Below are 22783 nucleotides of genomic sequence, written 5' to 3'. Positions count from 1 at the left end.
TGTACTCCTTTCTTTCACCCATTGTATTCTCTCTGCCAAAATACATGGATGATCAATGAGAAGTCAGTTATGAATTTAAAACATGAGATTTTGCTCATTGTGGTGAGAAAGCAGGATCCATTCTTCTTACATTTTGTTTCAGAGGGATTTCTGGTACTTTTTAAATATTTCAAAAAGTATGAGTCATTTAGACAATATAGAAACCTTATTTCATAACTGAAATGACAAAAATAAAAAGAATTTATCCAAAGGTAATTTCACATATAAAGAGTTTTTTTAAAAAAACTGAATTCAGGGCTTACTGTATAGTATGATGTAACAATTTCATATATTCACATAAGTTCTATGATGTGCACCCCTGGGCCTTAAATCTCTTAGGAAAAGCACTACTTTTTAATGAAAATCCTTAACTTCTTTATGCAATGAGGTCCAAAACTCTATTAAACTTTTTAACTTTTACTTTTGAAGTTCCAGAATGCTTTCCCATTAGAATCAGAAATTACAGTCACATTAAAATTCAATTACTTAGGCTTAGCTATAGGTTCAGGTGAGCCTTTGTTGCCAACATAAATTCAATACCTCTGTTAAAGTCAGCTGCACTGAAAGTCAATTCTTTCCCAGCTGTCAATACACCTGGTAATTGCACTATTTTCTTCTCTAAACAAGAGCTAATTCTATGGCTAAACCAATACTCAGGACAGTGTATGCTGCATTTTTTACAACTTTCAAGAGCTTCTGAAGAAAGGCAGAAAAGATGGGCCATAGCCCACCCATCTGGTAATAAAGTTAGTGATTTATACTTTTGGTGAGTAGAAAAAGCCAAAATGGCTTTCAGGGGCTCTGATAAAATCACACTAAGACATTTAATATCAATTTTAACTAGTGTGCAATCCTTTCAGAGAGACCTCAAACAGAAATTCAGGTCACCTCCTGAACTGTTTTATGGGAGAGGTGCTTCATTTTTAATGAAAGAACAAAAAAATGGCCAGGACTGATGCAGTGGCAGTTATCCTTCTCAGCAGAAGCACATATCAGCAGTCCTCTGCTTCCTCAGAAAACAATTCCATCCAAGGTAGGCCCAGGAGGCTACAATGAGCAAATAATCAGTTGCAGTTCAGACCCATTCCAAACCTGAATTTCTTAAGGTCCCAGTTCCAAATGGCACTTAAATCCAAAATAAATTTCTGTTATTTATATAATCTTATAAAATCGTACATTATTCCAGTAAAAAAAAATTTTAAAAACAAAACAAACAAAAAAAAACCACCAAAAACACAAACACGAAAAAAACTTCATTATAAATATCATTGATTGAGGAAAACAAATCTTCCAAAATGTGCACAGGTCTTCCACAGAAGAGAATGAGTAGAAAATGCATATAAACAACTAGAAACTGAGACACAGCTTTTAGTGCTAAGAGAAAGCAACAAGGTTCACCGTGTTGTTTAAAGCCAAGCTTGCCATTTGGGAAGGCATTTGGAATACTTAGCATTAGTTGTTTAAAAATGCAGATTGCTGAGAAATAAAAGTTGCTACAAAGAAAATTCACCAAAGAAGTGCTTTTTGGTCAGACCAGTTTTCAAACTGCATCTCCAGTTTTGCACAGGAGGAGAACTAAGTAGCTGAGCTTGAAAGGCCCTTTCTCCTACTGCACTGAAAAAGGAGTGAAAGTGTTCAGGAGTTACTTCTAGTGTACAAACAGCCTGCAGAAAGCATCACAGCAAAGGATAACATCTGCACATCTGCAGCTCTTAATCTGTGCTTAATGCAGACAGAGAAGTGTTGGAATTGTATCCAGCCTGGAGGGGGAATGGAGGCAAAATAAGAAGATGTCTGTTGAAATTAACTGAGATAAATAAAGTCCTCCCTAGGTCTTTCCCCAAAGGTGTGAGAAGTAGTCTAAGAACGAGCAGAAGGTGAACCTAAATTCCAACAGCAACCTGCCTAGGAAGTTAAAAACACTAACTGACAAACAGAACCAATTAAAATGGGAGACCACGTCTCAAGCAGGCCAGATCTCAAGGTTGAGTCATCATGATGCAAAGAACATCTGTCAGAAACCCCCAGAAACATCTTTTCCAAATGTAAAACTGAATGCAGAGAAGATTATGACAGAAGCCTTGAGGACAAAGTGGTCCTGAGGACAGCAGATAGTCAATATTTAGTAACTCCCTCTTCCTTTAACCAGAATTTCACAGCTGAGATGTAACAAGACTAATTGGAGCTCTTTTTACTGAAATAATCAGGGGTTTTTTAAGCAATTACATGTCAGAAATATTTCTTATACTTATCAGGGTCCAGTTGTGGAGAGCATCAGTGGGAAATCAGACTCAGTTGAGTATAAAAATGCAAGGCTGGAGGACAGAGCTGGACTGCAATGGTGGTGTGCAGCAGAAGCCTAGGGATAAATATAACAATAGCACAAGTGTACCAGGGTCCCCTCCTGGGTATTCTCTCTCAGTCCCTGACAGGAAAAACAGTCAGGGACTTCCTAAGCCAGGTTTAGTAATGCTGTGCTAAAGACCTTTCCAACAGCAGCAACACTCTGATTCACAGCACTAAAAAGGAGAAAACTTATCTAGAGCTACCTGAACCAGCCAGCCAAGACTGTCACATTATTGTCTTCAGCCTTCAATTTCTTGATTTTCCTTGTGTTTTAAACTCCAGTGCAATGTTTCAGTTAGTACAAAATATGGTGGTATGTACTTAAGTGCAAGAAATGTCAGTGTTTGAATGATTATGTGATTGACATCTGTAAAAGCAGTGTTAAGAAAAATTCATTAATAATAAGAAAGTGATTCGTGAAAGAAAAGAACGTGTACTGAGAAAAAGAAAGCACTTAATGAAGAAACAAAGAGTGAGCTGCTGAGAGGGTGTAAATCTCCTGAATGAGTTATGTCAGTTTATACTGCCTGGAAATCTGTCCATTTCCAATCTTGGAAAATTCTGGCTGAGCTGAAGCACTCTTCAAACCTAGGGTGAGAAATAAAGTGTGCTGTGAATGCATCATTTACCTCCATTCCAGCTGCTGATTTTGCTTGAAAACGAATGCCAGAGATCCCAGCCCATTTCAGAGGCAGAAATCCCCTTGTAGCAGGCACAGAATGTAAGTGAAGGAGCTCAGATATGATTAATGCTCCAAAACTACAGCTGATTTCACAGCAGGGTGCAACAAATGAAGTGTTGAAAACAGGTGTTTTGTCACCCAGCATCTCAGAACATGTTTGCTGAGGATAAGGATGGTCAGAGGAACCGTGCTTCCATGGGAGGTGAATTATCACAGCTCATCTAAACCCGAAGAGCATCAGCATCGTGTTTCATAGGAAATAGTCTGCCTGCTGAGTGCTCCAGAGAACCAAGTCATAGCAAGAAATCATATTAATGTGCAAGAAAGACTACAAGTACTGCTGGGAATCCTGACCCCAAAGAGCAATTAATGCCTGGGAAGTCTGGCTGCAGAGAGTGTGAGGTTTCATTCATATCACAGGACACGAAACCCAGAGTCATCACTGCAGAACTGAGCACTTCTCCCACCAGCATTAAAAACAATCTGAATGAAGTGATGGATCAAGACATTTCTTGAAGTGGCTGCCTAATTTCCCATGTGTGCACCTACCTAAGGGGTCACTAACTTCAGCAGGAGTTACAGGGTGTGCAGCAGCTCTAAAAATCTGCCTGGTCACGCTGTGAGAGCCTCATTACAGATGCTTATGTACTTCAGGCCTTAGCCATAGCTATAGAAACCTCCTGAGAAGGACATGTATTTTGTATAGCCAAACACTGGGACAAAGTATCATCCTCCAAGGCAAAATGCAAGGAAACTGTTCACAAAATCCCAAAATGGTAACATGCAAGAGGAAGTGAAGCTGATAAATCTGTGCCTCTATCCAGCTGCGAGTTCTGCAAGAAGAAAGTTATATCTAATGATTGATCAGCCCCAGAAAATTCAGTTTTTGTGGGAGCACCCAGTCCTTCCTGTAGATGTCTTTGGGGGAAGCCTGTGGTGTTTCACTCCCAGGCCCAGCAGTCCTGGCAGCTTGTCTTTTCTGGCTCCTGCCCTTTCCTGACTGGAGATTTTATTACTCACAGTACATTAAAGTATGTAAGTTCCTAGAAGTTCCTGAAAGCAATGAGTCTTATAATCAAATATAAAGGTGGAGAAGGCTGAGGCAGGTTAGCACCTGGAGGTGGGTTCCATCCCTCCAGCAAGGCATAAGCCCCTGCCTCTGCATTACCAGACACTACTCTGTCTGGTAGTGCAGAGGAAACAAAAACACTGAATTTGACCTGTAAGAACATCTAAACTAATAATAAATAAACCAATTTGTTTCCATTCCTACTTCTATAGGACTACAAAATCAGGTTTGATATAAGGTTTCTATTAAGTTTCACTTTGTTTTAAGTTGCTTAAGAGCTCCTGCAGGAAGTTATAAATTTTAGAGACTCCAGCCCATTTACACTGAGATTTTGGAAAAGTTTTCCATTGCCCTATCTTGGAAATCTGGATCTGGCCCTGGTCACACTGTGATGTGACACTAACCGATACACAGAGCTGTGGGAACTGGAATCACTGAGGTCTGGAGAACAAGGAATCTGCATTGTGTGGTGGTGGTTGGTGCTTTATGGGCCTGCACAATGATGGTCCCTTTCCCTCTCTTCCCCTGCTTTGTTTGGCTTTCTTAGAAGACATGTCCTGGGAGTGCATTCTGTATTTTTGGAATCTCTTTCTTCACACAGTGCCAAACTGTGTACACAGCTCACCCTGTGGGTTCATTACACACAGGTGGTTCTACAGAACTGCAGTTTAGATTTAGTTTGGGCTGTTTAAGGGAGGAAGATTATAGTGTCAGTATATGCAAATTGCTGGTTAAAAGTTAAAAGCTACAAGTTATTTAGCAATAACTGAAGGGCCTTGAAGAAGCTCTCACCTCCTGCTTCAGCACCACCCCAGCAAAAAAACCCAAAAAATGTCAGAGTTGATACCAATACAAGGATTTTTCATACAAATAAATTGGCACAGTTCTTAAATGCATTAAACCCTTTGCTTTTGATTTGTTATGACTCCTTCAGGAAGCACCTCAAGATGTACTCCATATCCATAGACCAGGTGAATCTATGTCCTGGATATATATGTACAGTAGTTTCAATAATCCACTAATATTTAGACTTACAGCATGCCTATTTGTCTTAGCTTTACAGAAATACTTCTTTCCTGTTACATATAAACTTTTCTCTCAGTTGTTCTAAACTTACTAAGAATTCTCTGCTCTAACAATAGTAAAAATGTCTGTATGTCACTGGTTCTGTTAATTCTAATGATTGGTCCTAGGCTGTTCCTCCCCTTCCTTTAGGAATGGTACCTTCCAGTCTCTCCATGTGCATGAAAAGTGACAAGCATGGGTCCCCATATTTCTACTTATTGGGCCACCCTAAAGACACGGTTTGTAAACTCTGCATGTATATTATCTTTCTAATACATTTTGTTTCTCACAACTGTTTAGAGAGTATTTTCCAACTTCTTCTTAAATGCTAGCTCACCTAATAGTTTCACCAGTATTCAACTTTTCTTTCATAACTGGTTATCTAAGACATCACAGCAGCTATGCATTCTACAAATATATTTTATTAACCTAAATGATGAGTTTTGCATGTTATACTGCTGCTAGTGCATAGGTCTGCTATATCTCCACTTTTTCTCATGAAAAAAATTTATCTTCTGAATATGCCTTTTCAGGTAGAAAATCTTGAATTTCTGAGTTTAACCTGTAATTTTCCTCATTTTTATGGCACTTGGCTTGCAAAAACATTAACAATATGAAAGTGGAAGTTAGGTGCTGATCTCAAACAATATTTATATGCAGCCTCTAAAAGAAATAACAAATGTAAAATTGAACACATTTTGAAATGTGCTGTAAGGCAATAGTCATTTGTTAAACCCTGTGGTTATGCTGAATTTACACAAAGCTCTTTGCTCTCGATTTCCAGCAATTTTCTTCAGAGAATCAGATCCAACTGCACGGATTGTTCAGATACATCCAATTTGTAATACTGAGTCAGGGCCCAGATATGATACCTGGAAAGCAAAGGAAAAGCTTATTTTTTTCTATTTTCCTATTGATTGCTGCCATCACAGAAAACTCAGCAGTGTCCAGATGCATGCAGCTCTGCCTGCTGCTGACTTTGCACAATGCACTGCATTTGCTACAACTGTAAGGACAGTCTCACACATTGAAGCAGACAGATTGGAAATAGAAAAGGAGCAATATCCAGAGATGTTCTTCCAGCCTTTGAGCTTCAAGCAGCTCCTCCATTGTGGTGCTCACAGAATTTCTGCCCCCAGCAACCAGGCACTAAACTGGGCTTAAGTTATCAGTCTTGTGCATGCAGATCCAGGTAATCTAACCAATGTGTTTCCAGTTAGAGTTTATTTCCAGTCTGTGTCAATAAATAAGATTTTGTTGAACACAGACACATCCATATGCTTTGCTGCTGCAGAGCTGGACACATCTAGAGGCTATTTGGAAATGTTCCCATGTATTTCAAGTGTGTATATCGCCATCAGAGACCTCCTAGCTGCAAAGCTCCTATATCATATAGAAATGTTAATTCCACCATTCCTTGCATTCTCACCTTGCCTCTGTCTAGCTCTTCACTGAACATAGCTCAGGGAGGTTAGACAGAGGTTAGAGGTTAGATATCCAGGCTGGCACTAAGGCCATTACACAAGTCCCAGTGTTCAGCTCAATAAACTGCAGTTCCAACTCAAATTCTACATGTTTATACCCTCAACTTTCTGGGCATCATCCTTATTTTTCCTCCTACAGAAAAACATACACAGGAAATAAGTATTTTTCCTGAAATAAGTAGAAATGTAAATACTCTATAAATATAGCTAAAGTTAGTTTTGCAGTCACCCAGCTGTGAATGGTTCTCATTTATTTGGCAGGAAGTGTTGCAACTGAATTTTTTTCTCAGCATAATGTATCCAGAAAATCAAAAGAACTTCAGTTCCAGTCAACACCAAAACTGAAATACTTGCTTGATAAAAAAGCAATGTCATGTCAAATGAAAATATGTTTGTTATAAAATGTCTCCGTTTCAGGTATTTTTTATTAAAGAATTTGGAGGGGAAGAATTTTCCTAAAGAGCCCATTTTGATGGGGTTTATCCCAACCAAAAATGTGGCTGTGCTACCATACATTAGATCCCTGAGCAAGGAGTCAAATTTCCTGAAGCAGAACAGATAAATTGACCATTCCAGTATGCCTTAGGAGAGGCCCTGCCATAACATCATGGAGCAGTCTGTTATAAGACCTCATCTCACACACAGGATTTTTTCCCTCTTGTATAAATAATCTCTTCTGGAAGATGATCAGCAGCCTGACTGGAACTCAGACACAGCACAGGAGAGATGCAGGTGGTTTGAAAGGTTCCTGCAGATCAAGTGATACCTGCCTGTGCTTCCTTGCACCACGGGTTTGGTAGCCCTTTCTAGTGACCACTGCATTCATGTTTGCAAAAACTAGATTAAAAACTGGGAGCTTATACTGTGGGGTGATTGTTTGAATACAGTTTTATCCTTCATTAGATGCCAGGTTGCAGTCTGTTACAAACTGATTTTTCTAGTTCTATTAGAATGTCTGAAGCTTTTACATTTGTCTAATAAATGGCTAAGCACCTTGGCCTATACTTTGAAGCCAGATACTCCTATCTGCTCAGAGTACTGATCAGATAATTCAGTTCATCTCATTTTTAATGCTCATTTTATAAATCTCCAGGGCTGAGGTTGGGTGTTATTTGAAACTTGAACTACCTCATATATCATTTATCTGATGTGAGTGCAAAAATCAATAGTCATTTTGGAAAAGTGCCCTTTCTGCCTGTGACCACCTTGGTGGAACTGCAAACATTCATTCATATTCCTGCTGCATTTCCAATACCACCTTCTTATTTCTAGCAATACCAACTTAATTTCAGGAACCTGTGGTGTGTAAAAAAAAAAAAAAAAAGACTAACTAAATGAACCAATATACTGGTTAATAAAATTGGTCTAAAACCATCAGGCAATTTGAATATGGGCTCCCAAAGGTTCTAGAATGTTTTATTGCTATGGGTAAAAAACTATTCAAGGGCAGAAATTAATATTAAAACCTGCTTTACAAACATGTCTTTAGTATTTAATAAATATGTAGCAGCTGGCAGAAAAGTAGAACACCCTTCTATTAAATAACAGTGGATGTGTATGTATAAGTGGGTGCACATAGTTATTTCTATCTTATAAAAAATTTCTGTTTCAAAAGATATGCAGAGCTTTATCCCTTGATATAGAAATAGAAAACACGGTCTTGAAAGAAAGAGGGACACAGTTCTTTCAGTTTTCTGGCAATGACTTTGAGCCTCCAGGAAGGCAATACCTCACTTTTTAAATGCATAAGCACTGAATCCTAAACATTGCTTTGGCAATTACACTCCCAGTGGATTCAGAGCAGTCTGGCTGAATAGTCTAACCCAGGCTTCCCCCATCTGTATAACAGGGATAGTAATATTTACTTACCTATCTCATTGGAGTGTTATGGGGATTAATTATTTAATTCTTGAGAAGCACTTTAAAGATTAAAATTCCTAGTTGACTACTCAGTATTATTACTAAAGCAAAACCTTGCTAATCCACATCAAAATTGGCAGTGTCCCCCCATATCTGAGCAAAGATTTTTCAATAAGGTTGTTGAGCAAGTTCTCTTATAATTAAAGCTTCATTATTCTAATAAAATATTCTGGAGTAGATCTACTAATATGGTGTCAGGTGTAGATAATTACAGCTAAACTACAGTGAATAAAACAGATGAACAAACAGTATCCCGGGTTTGGTTGACATGAACTGGCAAGCAGATTTCCCAAAGGGCAAAGTTCCACCCACAAATCTTTTCTAACTCTTATTTTCATGGCTCCCTGTGTTTCCATCCAGTTGACAATATTGAAGATAAGAACCCAAAATAGAGAACCTGAGAGAACACAGCCATACCTCTGTCTCCACAACATCAGTTTTTCCTTTCCCCATGTAAGAGAAGTAGGTAAAATAGGAATTCAGTAACACTTACTCTGTCTCTGCATTTTGCCACAGGACTAAGTCCAGTCTTCTGCTGTTGCAGCTCAATATCCCAGAAAATCCCTCTCCTGCTGCTCATCTCACATCCCTCTTTCATTTGCTGCAGTCCCCCAGTTATTAACAAGACTGCCACTTGTTGCCACTCAGAGTTATCTTCCCCACATATCTGTGATGGTATCCTTGCCACAGGGAGCTGGGGACCAAAGGGAGCAGTGTGAAGGCACACAGGAACATTCCTGTATCCTGCATCCTGTGTCAAGGAGCCTTGCCAGTGGCCTGACTCTGTGTTGTTCAAGACTAAGTTAAGCTAAGAAGGCTTCTCATGGTCTCTCCTCATTGACATCAGAAATGTGATGACTCTAAATGCCCACACAGAGAGTGACACAAAGAACTGTTATTCCAAGCCTTAGGGAGGCAAAGGCAAGCTCTGTCCATGGAGGGACCTTCAGGTCCTGCCTCTGTCCTCACTCCACCATCCCATGGTGCAACTCCTGGCTGATGTTTTGTGGCTCAACCTGAGGGAAAGGTTAGCAGAGGTCGTGGCGTCTGTCACAGTTCTTAGAGCTCCTTATTCCTAGCTTGGGGGAAAAAAAACCCACAGAAAATTAAATGTGGGGGTTTTTTTACTTTGGCAGTATGAGGTAACTGTGACTCTCCAACCAATGCTTAACAAACATTACCATAGAGCTGAGTTTTGTTGAGCAAGAGCAACACAGATATGCAACCCAGAATTTTGATCATCTGGATTTTCTAACAACATGTAATTTGTGTTTACTTATTAGGAGCTGAATATTACAGTGTAAAATTCATTTATTCTTGCACTTCCATCTCATCATAGAGTTTTCAGATAAATTTGTCTCAGAGTTCCAAAGATATCAGATATTACAACAGCTCTGGGACCCTCATGCCTAAAAACCCCCAGGCTGAAGAGTTTGCTGAAGAGACACTAAACTGCTTCTGCAGCTTCTACCCTAAGCAGAGCAGGACTACTTATTCATGAGTTTTGTGACTGAGTTCAAACCAAGTGTTTTGCTTAGGATCCTGCTCTCACTCATAGAGTGAGAACCTCAGTGCCTACCAGAAACAATTTTCTAGGAGCATTTCATGCACAGTCAAAATGCTCCTCACTTATTAAGTAAATTTTATTTATTATCTACATGCTTTTAATAATAACAGCTATTTGTTGACCTGACTGAATGTGATGCCTACTGTTAACACCCATTTTAGCTGTGATAATTCATAATTTTAATATTTAACTTTAATTAAGTGTGTAATATCCAACTCTTAAATTATTCAGTCTCTGCAGAATGTTTTTCATTAATACCACACATTTTATTAACATATTTATGAACACCTTTTATGACTTAATGTGGCTTAATTCTATTAATAAAAACTAATTTGAAAGTCATTATCTTTTTTAATTATACAGTAACTTCCAATGTAGTTTTTCCAGCTCCAGCATAGCTCTGGGAGAGACCTGCTGAGGTTTCTCCAGTTCTCCTCTGCTACCTGACCACATAGGGAAAAATAAAACCTTCTTTATTGACAGGTTGGGTATTGCCTGAGTAGCTGTGATCTGGTAAATATGTGAGATGCTCAGCATTTCAAAAAGGGCACCAAACCACCTGGAGGACCTATTGAAAAATAATGTGTGGTTAGAGCAGCATCACTCAGGACTGGTACTTAAGATGTCCACACACTTAATATTGACAACATAGAGAGGAGCTTCCTGTGGAGGGCAAAAGCCCCATGCAGGCTGCTGCTCTTCATTTTGGTCTTTCAGTATTAGTAATCCTGCACCATTTATGCAGATGGATTAAGGTGATTCAAGGAAAATTCTAATTTACCCAGTTACAACCTGTCCCTGGAGGAGAGGGTAACTCCAGTTCTTGTTAATAGATCCCTTGGGGGGGATTAGAGTGAAGGAACACTGAGTGATTGGTGTTCATAATTATATATATATAGTTTATTTTAGAAGAATTTGGTTGAAATGGAAAGCAGGTATGTAGCCATTTTGTTATTTATTGTTACTTAGGAAGGAAGGAAGGAAGGAAGGAAGGAAGGAAGGAAGGAAGGAAGGAAGGAAGGAAGGAAGGAAGGAAGGAAGGAAGGAAGGAACTTTCTAAGACATGACAGCCATCTCTCATGTCATTGTAGCTGAGCCAATTATGCCCCATCAGAAGGGCTGAATAAGGTGAATGTCCTGACACCTTCCCCAGAGGGGTTTTACAGCTGAGCCAGTTGTGTAAGGGAAGACATTGGCACGATAAAATCTATTATCCCACCTCACAGGATCTGCTTCTTATCGGCCTCTTCTCCTATCTGGCTCAAAACCCAGCTTGCTCCTAAACAAAAGTTTGTGCACACCTGCTTTGCTCCTAGGCTGTGACCTTGCACATCCTCAGCAAAGCACCAGCTGCTTTTGGAAATGGACTATTGTTTGAGTCATTAGACATTAACATTTCAGTCTCTCACACCAAGTTCACTCTGACTGGTGATCATGATGATTTAAATATTTAATTGATAGGACTGTTTATTAGAATCATATCTACAGAATAAACTAAACTGGGTCTTGGAATGAGAGGTAAACTGTGTGGCCATAATCATCTGGCCTTAAGATTTCCAGCCAGAAGACTATTACAGTAAATTAGTAAACTAATTTAGCACATTAATTTACCTGTTTCTGAAATACAACCTGCTTGTAGATGTGGCTCGTTATTTTTCCCCCTCTCCCATCCTTTGGATAGCTTTCAATAGCTTTTTTTCTGCACAGAAAAATGATCCTTTTTTAGTCTTGCTATTGTAAGGGCAGTGTCAAAGTCTCAACCCTGTTGTAAGGTGTAGGTGATGTTGGAGAGAGTCAAATGATGCAGAGCTTAGGCACTATTACAAAATCACAATGAATTGTTTATGGATGTGATTTATATTTAAGGTGTGAACAATGGCAGAGTAACCAGGAAAGGGCTAAAGCATCACCCAAGATATCCAAGACAATCCAGGCCACCTGCTCGCCATGGCAGAAAGTCTGAGTGTTTCTCAATTCATCAGTCATCTCCTGTGTCAGCCTGAAAGGTCTCAGGCCACTTTCTTGCAATGGCCTGTGTTTTCTAAAAAGGACCTGATGTGGGGTGATGGGTGTAGGTATCTGTGTTCATCCACTCAGCTTTGATCCACAGCCCCCTAAAGAGTTTCCCATAAGGAACTGCCCAGCTTTGGTTGTGTACATGTTCAACAGAAGAGCAGACATCTATTTCCAGAGGTCTTTTGAGACACCACTCTCTCTGACTATGTGAGGTAATTAAATTATTATCTCAAGTGGTAAGAACAGTAAAATGCTGGTGAAACAGTGCCATAATTAAGGAACTAACTCAGGGAAAGGGATTTACTGATGATGCCCTGGGTATAATAACATAGGATCAAAACCAGTGCAGAATAATAATAGGAACCCTCCAAGTCAGATCAGTTGCTTCCCATGTTTCTTTGTTAACCATATTTAAAGACTACATTATATAAGAAATTGAAAGTGGTTTCATACATAGTGATTGCTACAGATTAAAGCACACAAAAATCAATGTGTGTGGCTTTCATGTTTCAAGAAAACATGCAGCATTTTTCTAAAGAATTTTTAAACTTTTTTCCTTGCAATATACAGTTTTTCCCTCTCTTACTGAAGTTTAAATTTTCCTTTTCTGTCTGTTCCCTTAGCTCCAACACCAAGTAAGATCATCTCCTGAGCTTCTGTAGATTTGGTCTTCCAAGCATAACTAACAATCTGCTCTTTCTGAAGTGTTGCAATAATTCTAAAATTAGATCTCTGAACATGAAAGCACTTCTCTAACAAACCCCTGAGCAGAGTACAGAAAAGGTGATGAAAGTGAATTTTACCTGAGATGAAATCATTCAAAGTCTCATTAAACGGCCCTTGCAAGAACTTCATGAACGCTGTGTCTGCTGCAAAAATACTTAGGGCATCTTCCATTTAATATCTAGATAAAGTATACAATGGAGATGGATATACTGAACCCAAAGGAACTAAATATTTGCTCATTAGTAATGGCCAGGAACGTGAAAAGCAGTAGGGCATCAAAGGAGCTTGGCCAAGCAGGATGTAGAGCTGTGCTTCCCAGCATTGGAATAGATCAGTGGCTGAATTTTCTGGATGTAAAATTAAACCTTACAAGTTTACAGAGGAGACTGAGGTGTTCATCTCTTACACTACACTTACATTCATATCTCTTCAGTTCTTGTGAACATCTGCAGAAGCCATGTCACCAAGAGCTCCATGTAATAGGAATAGTGGCCACCTTTTCCAGTATTAGACCAGTGACAAAAACAAAAATGCACCATGACTTTGGGGACAGAAAAACTAGGTCTGGCATTGTTTCATACCACAAATATCAGTCTTTCTTAATGAATCATTCTGCTCTTTTGAAAATGCCAAGCACAAAATTTAGAAGTGAAAGATGTCAGGATTCATATTTGTTTTCCTGTAATCTTTTGTGACTTGTAAAATAACTCTGATTATCCTGAGCAACCATCCTCAAACTCTGGAAAAACAAATGTTTGAAGCCAAAAGAACTGATTACTAAAAAGTAGAAATATTCCATTCTTGAGCAAAGCAACACTTGAAATTATATTTATAAGGTAGTCTAAACTTTCAGAGTCACCATGACATTGTTGAGTACAAACAGACAAGTGATATAACAAATATGACTACATTAAGATAGAAAATTAGATTAGGTTTTCATTGTATCAGAAACAAGCCTTCAAAATATTAGTCTGATCACTCAACTGCGTGTGTGAGAAAGAAGTCGTTCATATACCAAAATAACCAAGCGTAACCTGGGCTTATTTTTATAAATGTATATGGCATGTGTCTAATTCCTATACGTAGAGTTAACATTTTGCACCCATAGCACACTGCCATCATACCTTTGTAAAGCATAAGAGCAGTGCTAATGATGGAAAGGCTATCCCACCTGGATGTGCCCTCAGTGACTGACCAAAGGAAGTGTCATATCCCAGCAGAGGACACTTCATCCCATTGGTGTCTGCTTCCAGGCTACTGGTGTTCAGGGATCTGAATGTGGATAAGTTCAGTGGAAGGGCAGACAAGGGAAGTGTAATTTTAAGCCAAGAAAAGTGCAATTTGTGAGAAAATGTTTGCATAGCATAGTGAATAATTAACAGGAATTATAATTTATAGCTAGAAGTACAGGCAAGCTGTAAGGTGGGGGCAGAGCCCATTGCCACTTGCTTTCTGAGAGAGGCTGGGGGAAAGGGTGGCATATTGTGTCACATTTCCATAAGGATCATAGCTGAACAAAGAGTACCAAGAGCTTTTCTAACCATGAAATCTTCAGAGAATCATTTATTTCAGGATACAAAGGGTGCTGTGTGTTTGGGTTGTGGAAGTGTCAGGATAAAAGATTAAAGATTCTTTATATATTCTGAAATATCCCTCCTCAGAGAGCATTAAAGAAAAACTTCAGGAGACCAATGCAATCAGGAACATCAAAGACATGTCAAGCTATAATGAGAAAGACCCAAATGCCCTCCTGGTGCAGCACTGCCAACATTAGTGGATACTCACCAGGGGACAATTTGTCCCATTTTTGTTATTAGCAGCATCTGTAAGAACTGCTTGCCACCTCCTGGCAATACATAATTGCAGACAAAAAAAATGGGGGGAAAAAATAAAGCACCATATTTTTTATTCAATCAAGCCCTTTTTGATTCCCTAGGAAAATAATTCTGAGAAGATATCAGAACAGCTGCTTAGACATTTCAGAAAACACTTCATCCAGACTAATGAAAGTGTTCAAAGCTTTAATATATTGTACATTATTCATATAATTTGAAAATTAAGCAGGCTTTGAGATTTTATTACTTAAGTAATAAAATGTGATGTAATTTCTACTCTTACTACTACATATTCAATAAATTATTTTAGCACTTTATGGATACTTATATCTGATGAAAAACCACACATCCTTAATAAATTACTAAACGATTATCTAAAATATTTTGATGCTAAGGGAGAACCTAGCCACGAATCAGAGATTCTTGGGCAGAACTCTCCTCTTTATTAGGACTAAAGCCAGGGTTCTTTTTCTCATGGCTCAGCCATCAGCCAGCACTGGATCCAGGCAGAGCAGTTAAGACAGGAGCAATAGACTCGTGAGAGTAGTGCCTTCCTTTTCACTCCATTGAATGTGTGAGAGCTGACAGAGCAAAACAAACAATTCATCTATGTGGCGGCTCTACCTCAAATAAAAAACAACCTTTAGACAGAAAACTTCTGTTCCTGATGTTTTCCCTGTGTCACTCTTGCCCCAAAATGGCTGTGTTCATCTCCCACTTGTCCTCCCACACTCTCAGTCTTGTGTCTGTGGTGGCTCTTACTCAGTTAGCAATTTACTCCTTTGCCTGGGAGTTATGCGAAGCCGGTCGTAGGTGAGTCATTCTTACACATCCCATGGAGAAGTGCCACCAACTTGTGTTACAGTAGCTTGTAGAAACTACAAGCCACCCAGTAAACACCTACTAAATTACAGCAAATGAAATGCCATCACAGTGACAGATTATAGTGCTGCTCTCAGCTCATTTGTCTTGTCTAAATTAGTAGGTCAAGGGAGATTTTCTCCCTTCAAAGAAAGAAGGCAGGCATCTATTAGCCTTCAGTGAGAGGTATACTTTTGAAAACCAATTTCTCTCACAGTAAGAATGTTATCAATGGTGACAAAGTCAGAAACAAGTTCAAAACTATATTGTCCCTAAATCTCTCCAGCAGTTGCAACTGAATGCAATATTCTACTCATCTGCTTGCAAGTTGTTTGGGCGTTAGTAGTTCGTGCTCTGTTAAACAAACACTGTTTTCAGTTCCTCACAGAGGTGAAGGAAGAACAAAGTAAAATCAGTGCTCTGTCTCCGGTTTAGTATGTTTACAAAATGCTTTGAGATGTCTTGGAATAACAGACAGTAAAAGTAGGTCATGTTCCCAATTAACTCAAAGGTTTTGTAAAAAGCCTTAGACCAACAGAATAAAAAGTATTCAGAAATATTAAAAACTCTCTCAAAAATGTAGCTAGAAACTGAGTATAATCATGAAAATAAATTACTCGTTTAACTGCTCTGTAGGATAAAATTTTACATTTTTCTCCTGTTTATATTTGCTATGGAGAAGCAATCATTTTAGTGCTGGTTGAACAAGTCCAAATGAACCCTTATGGCTTGAACATAGCTCTTTAAAAGGTTTTTTTCTGAGCAACAAATTACTTACATTCCTGCACTTTGCTCTACTCTAGTAATTTTTACACTTTTCCACAATGTTCAAACATTAGAGGGAAGTTGGCTACAATACCCTGACATGAGTAGTCTCCTCACTAGCTAGTGACATATTGTAACAATGGCTTGTTGACATTAACCTCTACCAAGGCTGAGGATGACTTTCTATATAAGGTCATTTCATTTGAAAGAAAATCAGGTTAGGTTGCGTTTTCACTGTCTCAGACTGATGGTACTTAAACCTTAAAAAAAAATTTTCTTCATACTTGCAAATGCTATATTGCCAAAGAATATAAATTATAGTTTTGTTCCATGGCAGCATTATTCCATAACCACTGGAAATACAACCTTTGTATAGGTGCCTTCCCAGCAAGTATTTTAAACATAGTGCAGCCAGAGATCCACCTGGGGTTGTCCCACAGCCAAACCAAAAAAGCTGTGGCTATAAGTTTTCTTACTTGGTTGGCCAAGTTGTCTTTTACTTAGGGTTTTCTGGAGGAGAGATAAAATCCAGTAATGCATATAATATGGCATGTCCCAGTTCATAGACACCTATACTTATAAATCAGTATATGTAAGAGATATGCTGATTCACTTTTGTTGAAGAACAAAAGCCCACTATGATTTCTCACTACAACATTTGGTTGTTTTTTCATCCCCTTTAAAATAGAAAACAGAAGAAATTCTGTAATTTCCAGGCAATAAAGCAGCAGGCCACCAACCTCCAGGTCTCTTCTCCAGAACATCCTACAAATAACTGGTACCATATTATCCTTTTTGCCTTAGAGGAGCCACGACATTTTTGTCACCTTGATTTTGAATGGTGTGCCCCTGGTTTGTCCTCCTGGAGGAGAAGCAGCTGATTTGAGCATAGTGGTACCTTTTCCACAGAGGCACTCTTGTTACCCAAAAGCATCTTGCTGCTCCAGGCTATTTGGTGTTTTTACTGGTGTGTAGCTGATACTACCCAAAGGATCCAGCTATTTCTGTAATCAGAAGCTCTCTCAGCCTAACATGAGATTGGATAATGGCCCACTGCTCTTCACTGACACTGAAGAACTGTGAAAAACAACATCTCATGGACAACTGTTGTTCAGACAAATACATTGGTCCAACCCTTGGTACCACCTGTACCCTGGGTAGGAGTGACAGTGCCATGAAAATATAAAGTTAATTTTCCAAAGCTGGGGGTTGCTTCTTCAGTTTGTTCAGGTACCTTGCTGATTCGTGTAGGCAGCTTCATGCTGAGTCCCAGGACAGTTTTAGCAATTTGGACTCAGTGCATGGTCCCTTGCTCAAGTATTAAATAAAATGAGATCCCCTGAATTTCAGATTGAAGAGCCAGGGTGGGGTCTCTGCTTCCCCCATCTGGCACAGGCTGTGGTCCTGTACTAGGCTGATGGTGCAGAGAACAAGCCCATCAAAGTCAATGCTTCCTGTAGGCAAACTTCTAGGAGCTGATCACTCTACATGCATGAGTCTTTCTCATTTTTTCTTGCTTGAGTGCCAAGCTGGGAGCAGATGGTACATTAGTCACCCTTAACTGGAGGGTAAGAAAGTGTGATTTCTTTTTTTTCTAAATTCAGTTGAGCCCCTCATCCCATTTAGATTCCCAGCTCAATGTTTATTTGTCTTACACAGAACTTGTACTTTCTACCCCTCTCAAATGCTAATCCTCTCCACACATATGCTCATTATGCAAAAGCATATGACAAACACCATCTGGGAAAATAAATAGCTCCTCAGCTAACTGTGCTGCTCCCTCCCTTTACGTCACCCACCTCACTATTGTCTCTCCTATTTTTATCTGCAAGACAGCAATCACTCAATCCAGCTATTAACTTAAAAGTGCTGTTTTAGTCAAGCAAGCTGCAGATCCCAGGCTGGGCAGTAGAATCCATTCCATTTTTCGAGACGATGTACATCTCCATGATAATTTGAAGGCAGCCATAGCACTGAAAAAAATGCATGTTGCTTTTTTAAAGGGCAGTAGATATCACTGACAGATACTAGTCCTGACCTTAAGAAGTCCACGCTTGTTTTTTAGCTAGAAGGTTACATTTTCTCCCCCATAAAATATGCAGCTCTTGCCACAAGTTCTACCTCGTTTCCATGGATTCCTGAGACAGTCCTTCATCTCTGACAGATTATTCCTCATACTGTTCAAAGCCTAACTAAAATGGTGCTAAATAGGGAATGACATTAGCCAAGTTCAGTGATTTCTCTAGCCTCTAAGTAGACGGGTAAGAATGGGAGCCATGCTGTCATTAATCATGGCTGATTTGTTTTCTGCCAGAAAGTTAATCAAAAGATATTAGGATATATACACAAGAGAAAGGCATCCCAGAATATTCTGGTTTGGATTAGGAAAATCATCGTGATTCAGCAAAGGAGACATTTATTCAGCTACATTGAACAGGATTTGCACAAACCAACCATATTTTGTTGAGGCTAAGTAACCAAGAGAAATTCAAAATGCGCAACCAAGAGACTCAGCAGCTGACACTGTGATATAGAGGCAGAGCTGTAAAAGTACCCTGTAAGAATTGAGGGGCCATAAACACCGCAATACTATATGTGTTTAGAAAAAATATGAGACAGAATTCAATGATGACCTTATCTGAGCTACAAATTCTTGTCAATTATTATATGCTAGTAGGGACGTGTTTAATAGATGGCAGAAAGTCCTTCTCATTTGTCCTCAGAGACATCACTGACATTGCCCAGCTAAGAAATCCATTATACAGCTACAAAAGAGGCTATTTGATTTCATGAGCACGTGCCGTTATTATTTTAAGAATAATTTAACATAGGCAGAGGGAAGTGGAATCTGTATGAAAAAAAGACTGGGGTTTCCAGCATTTGCAGTTACCAGCTTTGAGGTTCTTATGTCTCCTGCACTTTTTTTTTACTTTTTTTTTTTTTTTTTTGGTGGAGAGATTATTTTCGGTTTTCTCCCTATTAGTTCCACAACTGAGGGAGTTTCACCTCAGCTGAAGCAGAGGGGTTTAAGGCTGGTACATGGTTTGGGTGTCAGTGTTGTTCAGAATACATGTGCCTATGCAATACACTCTGTGCTGCTGGATACGCCCTTAACTCTCTTCTCTTTGTTGTTAAAACAGACGAACCAAACTCCTGGAGTGCTCCCTCTGCCACCTCCCCAGGTCTGCCGGAAGTAGCTCTTTCCCTCGACGACATAATCTCACCATTATCTTCATCACACATAGCCCCACCCTCTGACCCTTCTCACCAGATGAGCCCAGAGCCAACATGGGATATCAAGAGGGAACACGATGTAAGGAAACCAAAGGAGCTTTCGGTGAACGGTCACAAAAAGAAAAGGTTAGGAGAACAAAGAGAAAGGTCAGCAAGTCCTAAAAAGGTAGACAGGTCAAAGCACGAAGAGGCGTCTTGGAAAGGATATTCAGGAGGCAAAAATAAGACCACTGATGGTGGCAGGCCCACCTCAGAAAGCAAAGCGGTGGGACACGGCGTTATGATCGAGGCTGGCGCAAGAGAGCACATGTGTGCTGGAGCCAGTGATGAACAGTTTGGGAGGCTGAGGAAGCCAGAAAGCAAGAGAGGAGGATCTCTTAGCAAAAGAGACCACAGATCCACAAACACCAGTGAGAAGTCGGCTGCAGCACCCGACCACGTCAAGACCGATACAGGAGCTACCAAGAGCTACAGTAGCAACCGCTGCAGCTCACCTGGAAGTGATATGGACCACAGCCAGAGGGACCCTGATGGGAAACCCAGCGAGTTCCCCAGGAAGGGACATCTCCACTCCATTAGCACTCGCAGCACCAACACCACAGTTCGAAAGGCAACGGTCTCTCCAGGGCCGTGGAAAATCCCTGGCTCAGATAAGCTACCAAGCGTCCTGAAGTCTGGTACTTCTGCCATGAGCAGATAAGCAAGGGACTGTTGCCCTCTAACTGTCTCAAACTGACGCAGAACATTCTTCTTAGTTTTTGTCTCACATTGGTTTGTTTTAATTTATTTTAACTATCACACATATACACGAAGCATTGAGGAATGAAAACATTAGTGTGTAATTCCATGACAATGTGCACAGTATCTAATAAGTTCAAAAGCATATAGTCAACACAGAGATTTAAAATCGACCCTAAAGTCCCAGTTCCATTTTAGGGACTTTGGCAGCTATGGAAGAAACCAAAACAATATGAAGGACAGTACATCAGAGAAGGATAGTGCAGTGTAGCTTTAGCATTTTTTTCCCACTGCATGAAGGACTTGGATTTCATTCAAACTTTATATCAAGAAACTGGAACGAGTTAGAGCAATCACAAACTGGAACATCGCCTTAAATAAAACTGCACGGAGCAAGCTGAAACCGAGAGAGGATCTTTTCATGGAGCTAAAATGTTGTAAATAAATTGTTCTCGACATATCTAGACAGGGGTTAAAGGGTTTCTTTAAAGCATCGTTCGGAACTGTACACCCATGACACGTCTCCACTGTTAACGCTTTGGGATAGTCCACGCGGCACCCTGTAGAATAGTTCACCGGGTGCTGCGGGAGGAATGGGGAATCCAGTGGATTAGTTTCTGTGATACCATTTCTACTGCCATTTTTGTGAACAAACCATGTTTCTGTACATTGGAAAGGAGTTAAGGTGGAGTTGTATTTGCAAATTATTCTCAAAAGTGATTTATTACAGGTTCCCCAAGTCCTGCGAGGTAGCACACAAACCAATTGGTCAGGCTCAAACCCCAGGCATCTGCAAGGCCCTTGCAATGAAAGGAAGAGTGCTACAGAGAAAAAGCTGCAGTTTCCTTAAGGAAAGGCCTTTCCTTCCTGCAGAAGATGATAGCATCACTTATCAACAGTGCTATGTTTCATACCCATCCGCATTTACTTAGGACACTCTCACCTCTCATCCCCTCAGTTTGGCAGAGCAGGTGCCTTTCAGGCACACGTCAACAATAATTAGACTGGTTTCTGAAATATGGTTGTCGGTGTCCTCATTCAGTAAATTCAGTATTTTTCCATTTTTTAGAATGGTTTCCATTTTACCATTTTTTTCCCTATCTCCATTTTTTTCTTCTTTTTGTTTTTATCTTTCTTGCTTGTCTGTTTTGAATTTTAAGCCTTAAGTGCCAGGTAAACATTCCAGTCTGCCTTCACAGGAAATAACTCCGAGTTCAGTCAATCAGTCATTATCTTGTTTCAAACAGATGTGTGTGTGTCTGTGTAAGTGTGTGTATGCTTATTCGTCTGTCAAAATTAAAACAAAATCCTGGGCAATAATACATTGGTAATTGAAAAAAAAAAAATCGTAAAGCTAAGTACTGTCAAAAATTCATATTTAAAAATTATTGTTCACTAGCAATCTTAGTTCCTCACACGCTCTGCTGAAAAACTAGATTGAGATTGGCTTTGTTCCAAGAAATTAGCACATTACTGTATGTCTCAAACATTGCACTGGACTGCGAAATTTATAGACATGTTTCTTCCTGTCCAATTATTTGAAAAGCCTCAAGTCAAGGATTTTGCAGCTTTCAAACATTTTTTTTTTTAAGAAAGAAAAATCCATTTATAATTTTTAAAAAAGCACAAATCCATGTAGCTGTTTATAAAACTCTTATTTAATGGGAAAAAAAATCTTTATCCCCTGAACTAGAATCCAATATAATTTGCCATTAATTTATTGAATCTGATTTTGGACAATGCTTCTGTAGTGTAGATGCACGTCCCGGTATCTTATTTTTATGTATAAAGAAAGCAAACAATGAAATCTGAAAAACAGTTGAGATTATGCTTGCATAAACTCTAATTTGCACAGTTCACAGCTACTCCTTGTGCAGTAATTGCTTTATGCGGCTGTAATCGATAACCTGTGAAGACAGCACATCATCTAAACCCCATTCCAAATAATATTTCTGTGTAGTGTTAGCTGTGAATTTACCTTGTACAGCTCTATCTCTATAAATATAATTCCATGTATTAATAGTCACAGAAAGGCTGTAAGTGAGCAACTATTTTTATGAAACGCACCACTATGGATAAATTAACTTTTACAGAAATCTTGTTTACTGTATGATATTCTAAACCACTGTCAAATAAAATATATATCCAAAAATCTTTCATTTTTTCAATTGTATATAGTTTGTGTTAATTTTGAGTAACATGCTTCAGTGTTACCCTGACAAACAACCACTTTCTTGCATATGAGTAGAGTTAATTAGCTACTGCCTTATAAAAAAGGGACTAAACCATTTCAATTTCTCACTCCAATTTATGAGTCACCATGTAGGTGACCAAACAAATTTTATAATGGCAAGTCAAGGCTTATGAGGCAACAGAGACACAGAAAAATCTCTTCCTTGATGGAGAAGCCCAAACCCTTATTCTGCTTCCAGTCCA

The 22783-nt window shown here is 39.3% G+C and overlaps 1 protein-coding gene across 3 annotated transcripts in view; it reads left to right on the top strand.

The window, feature by feature from the left end:
* The window catches only part of MAGI2 (membrane associated guanylate kinase, WW and PDZ domain containing 2), a 697971-nt gene extending 675456 nt beyond the window's left edge, over window positions 1-22515 (top strand). For all 3 annotated transcript variants that reach the window (XM_059847430.1, XM_059847429.1, XM_059847431.1), the window contains one exon: window positions 19516-22515. In XM_059847430.1, coding sequence (XP_059703413.1) covers window positions 19516-20309 — 794 coding nt within the window. In that variant the 3' untranslated portion in view covers window positions 20310-22515. The remainder of the gene's footprint in view (window positions 1-19515) is intronic.
* Window positions 22516-22783: the final 268 nt, after the last annotated feature.

The sequence above is a fragment of the Haemorhous mexicanus genome, chromosome 5 (genome assembly GCF_027477595.1).
Source record: "Haemorhous mexicanus isolate bHaeMex1 chromosome 5, bHaeMex1.pri, whole genome shotgun sequence".
In the NCBI taxonomy this organism is placed as follows: domain Eukaryota; kingdom Metazoa; phylum Chordata; class Aves; order Passeriformes; family Fringillidae; genus Haemorhous; species Haemorhous mexicanus.
This window is presented reverse-complemented; position numbering and strand designations above follow the sequence as displayed.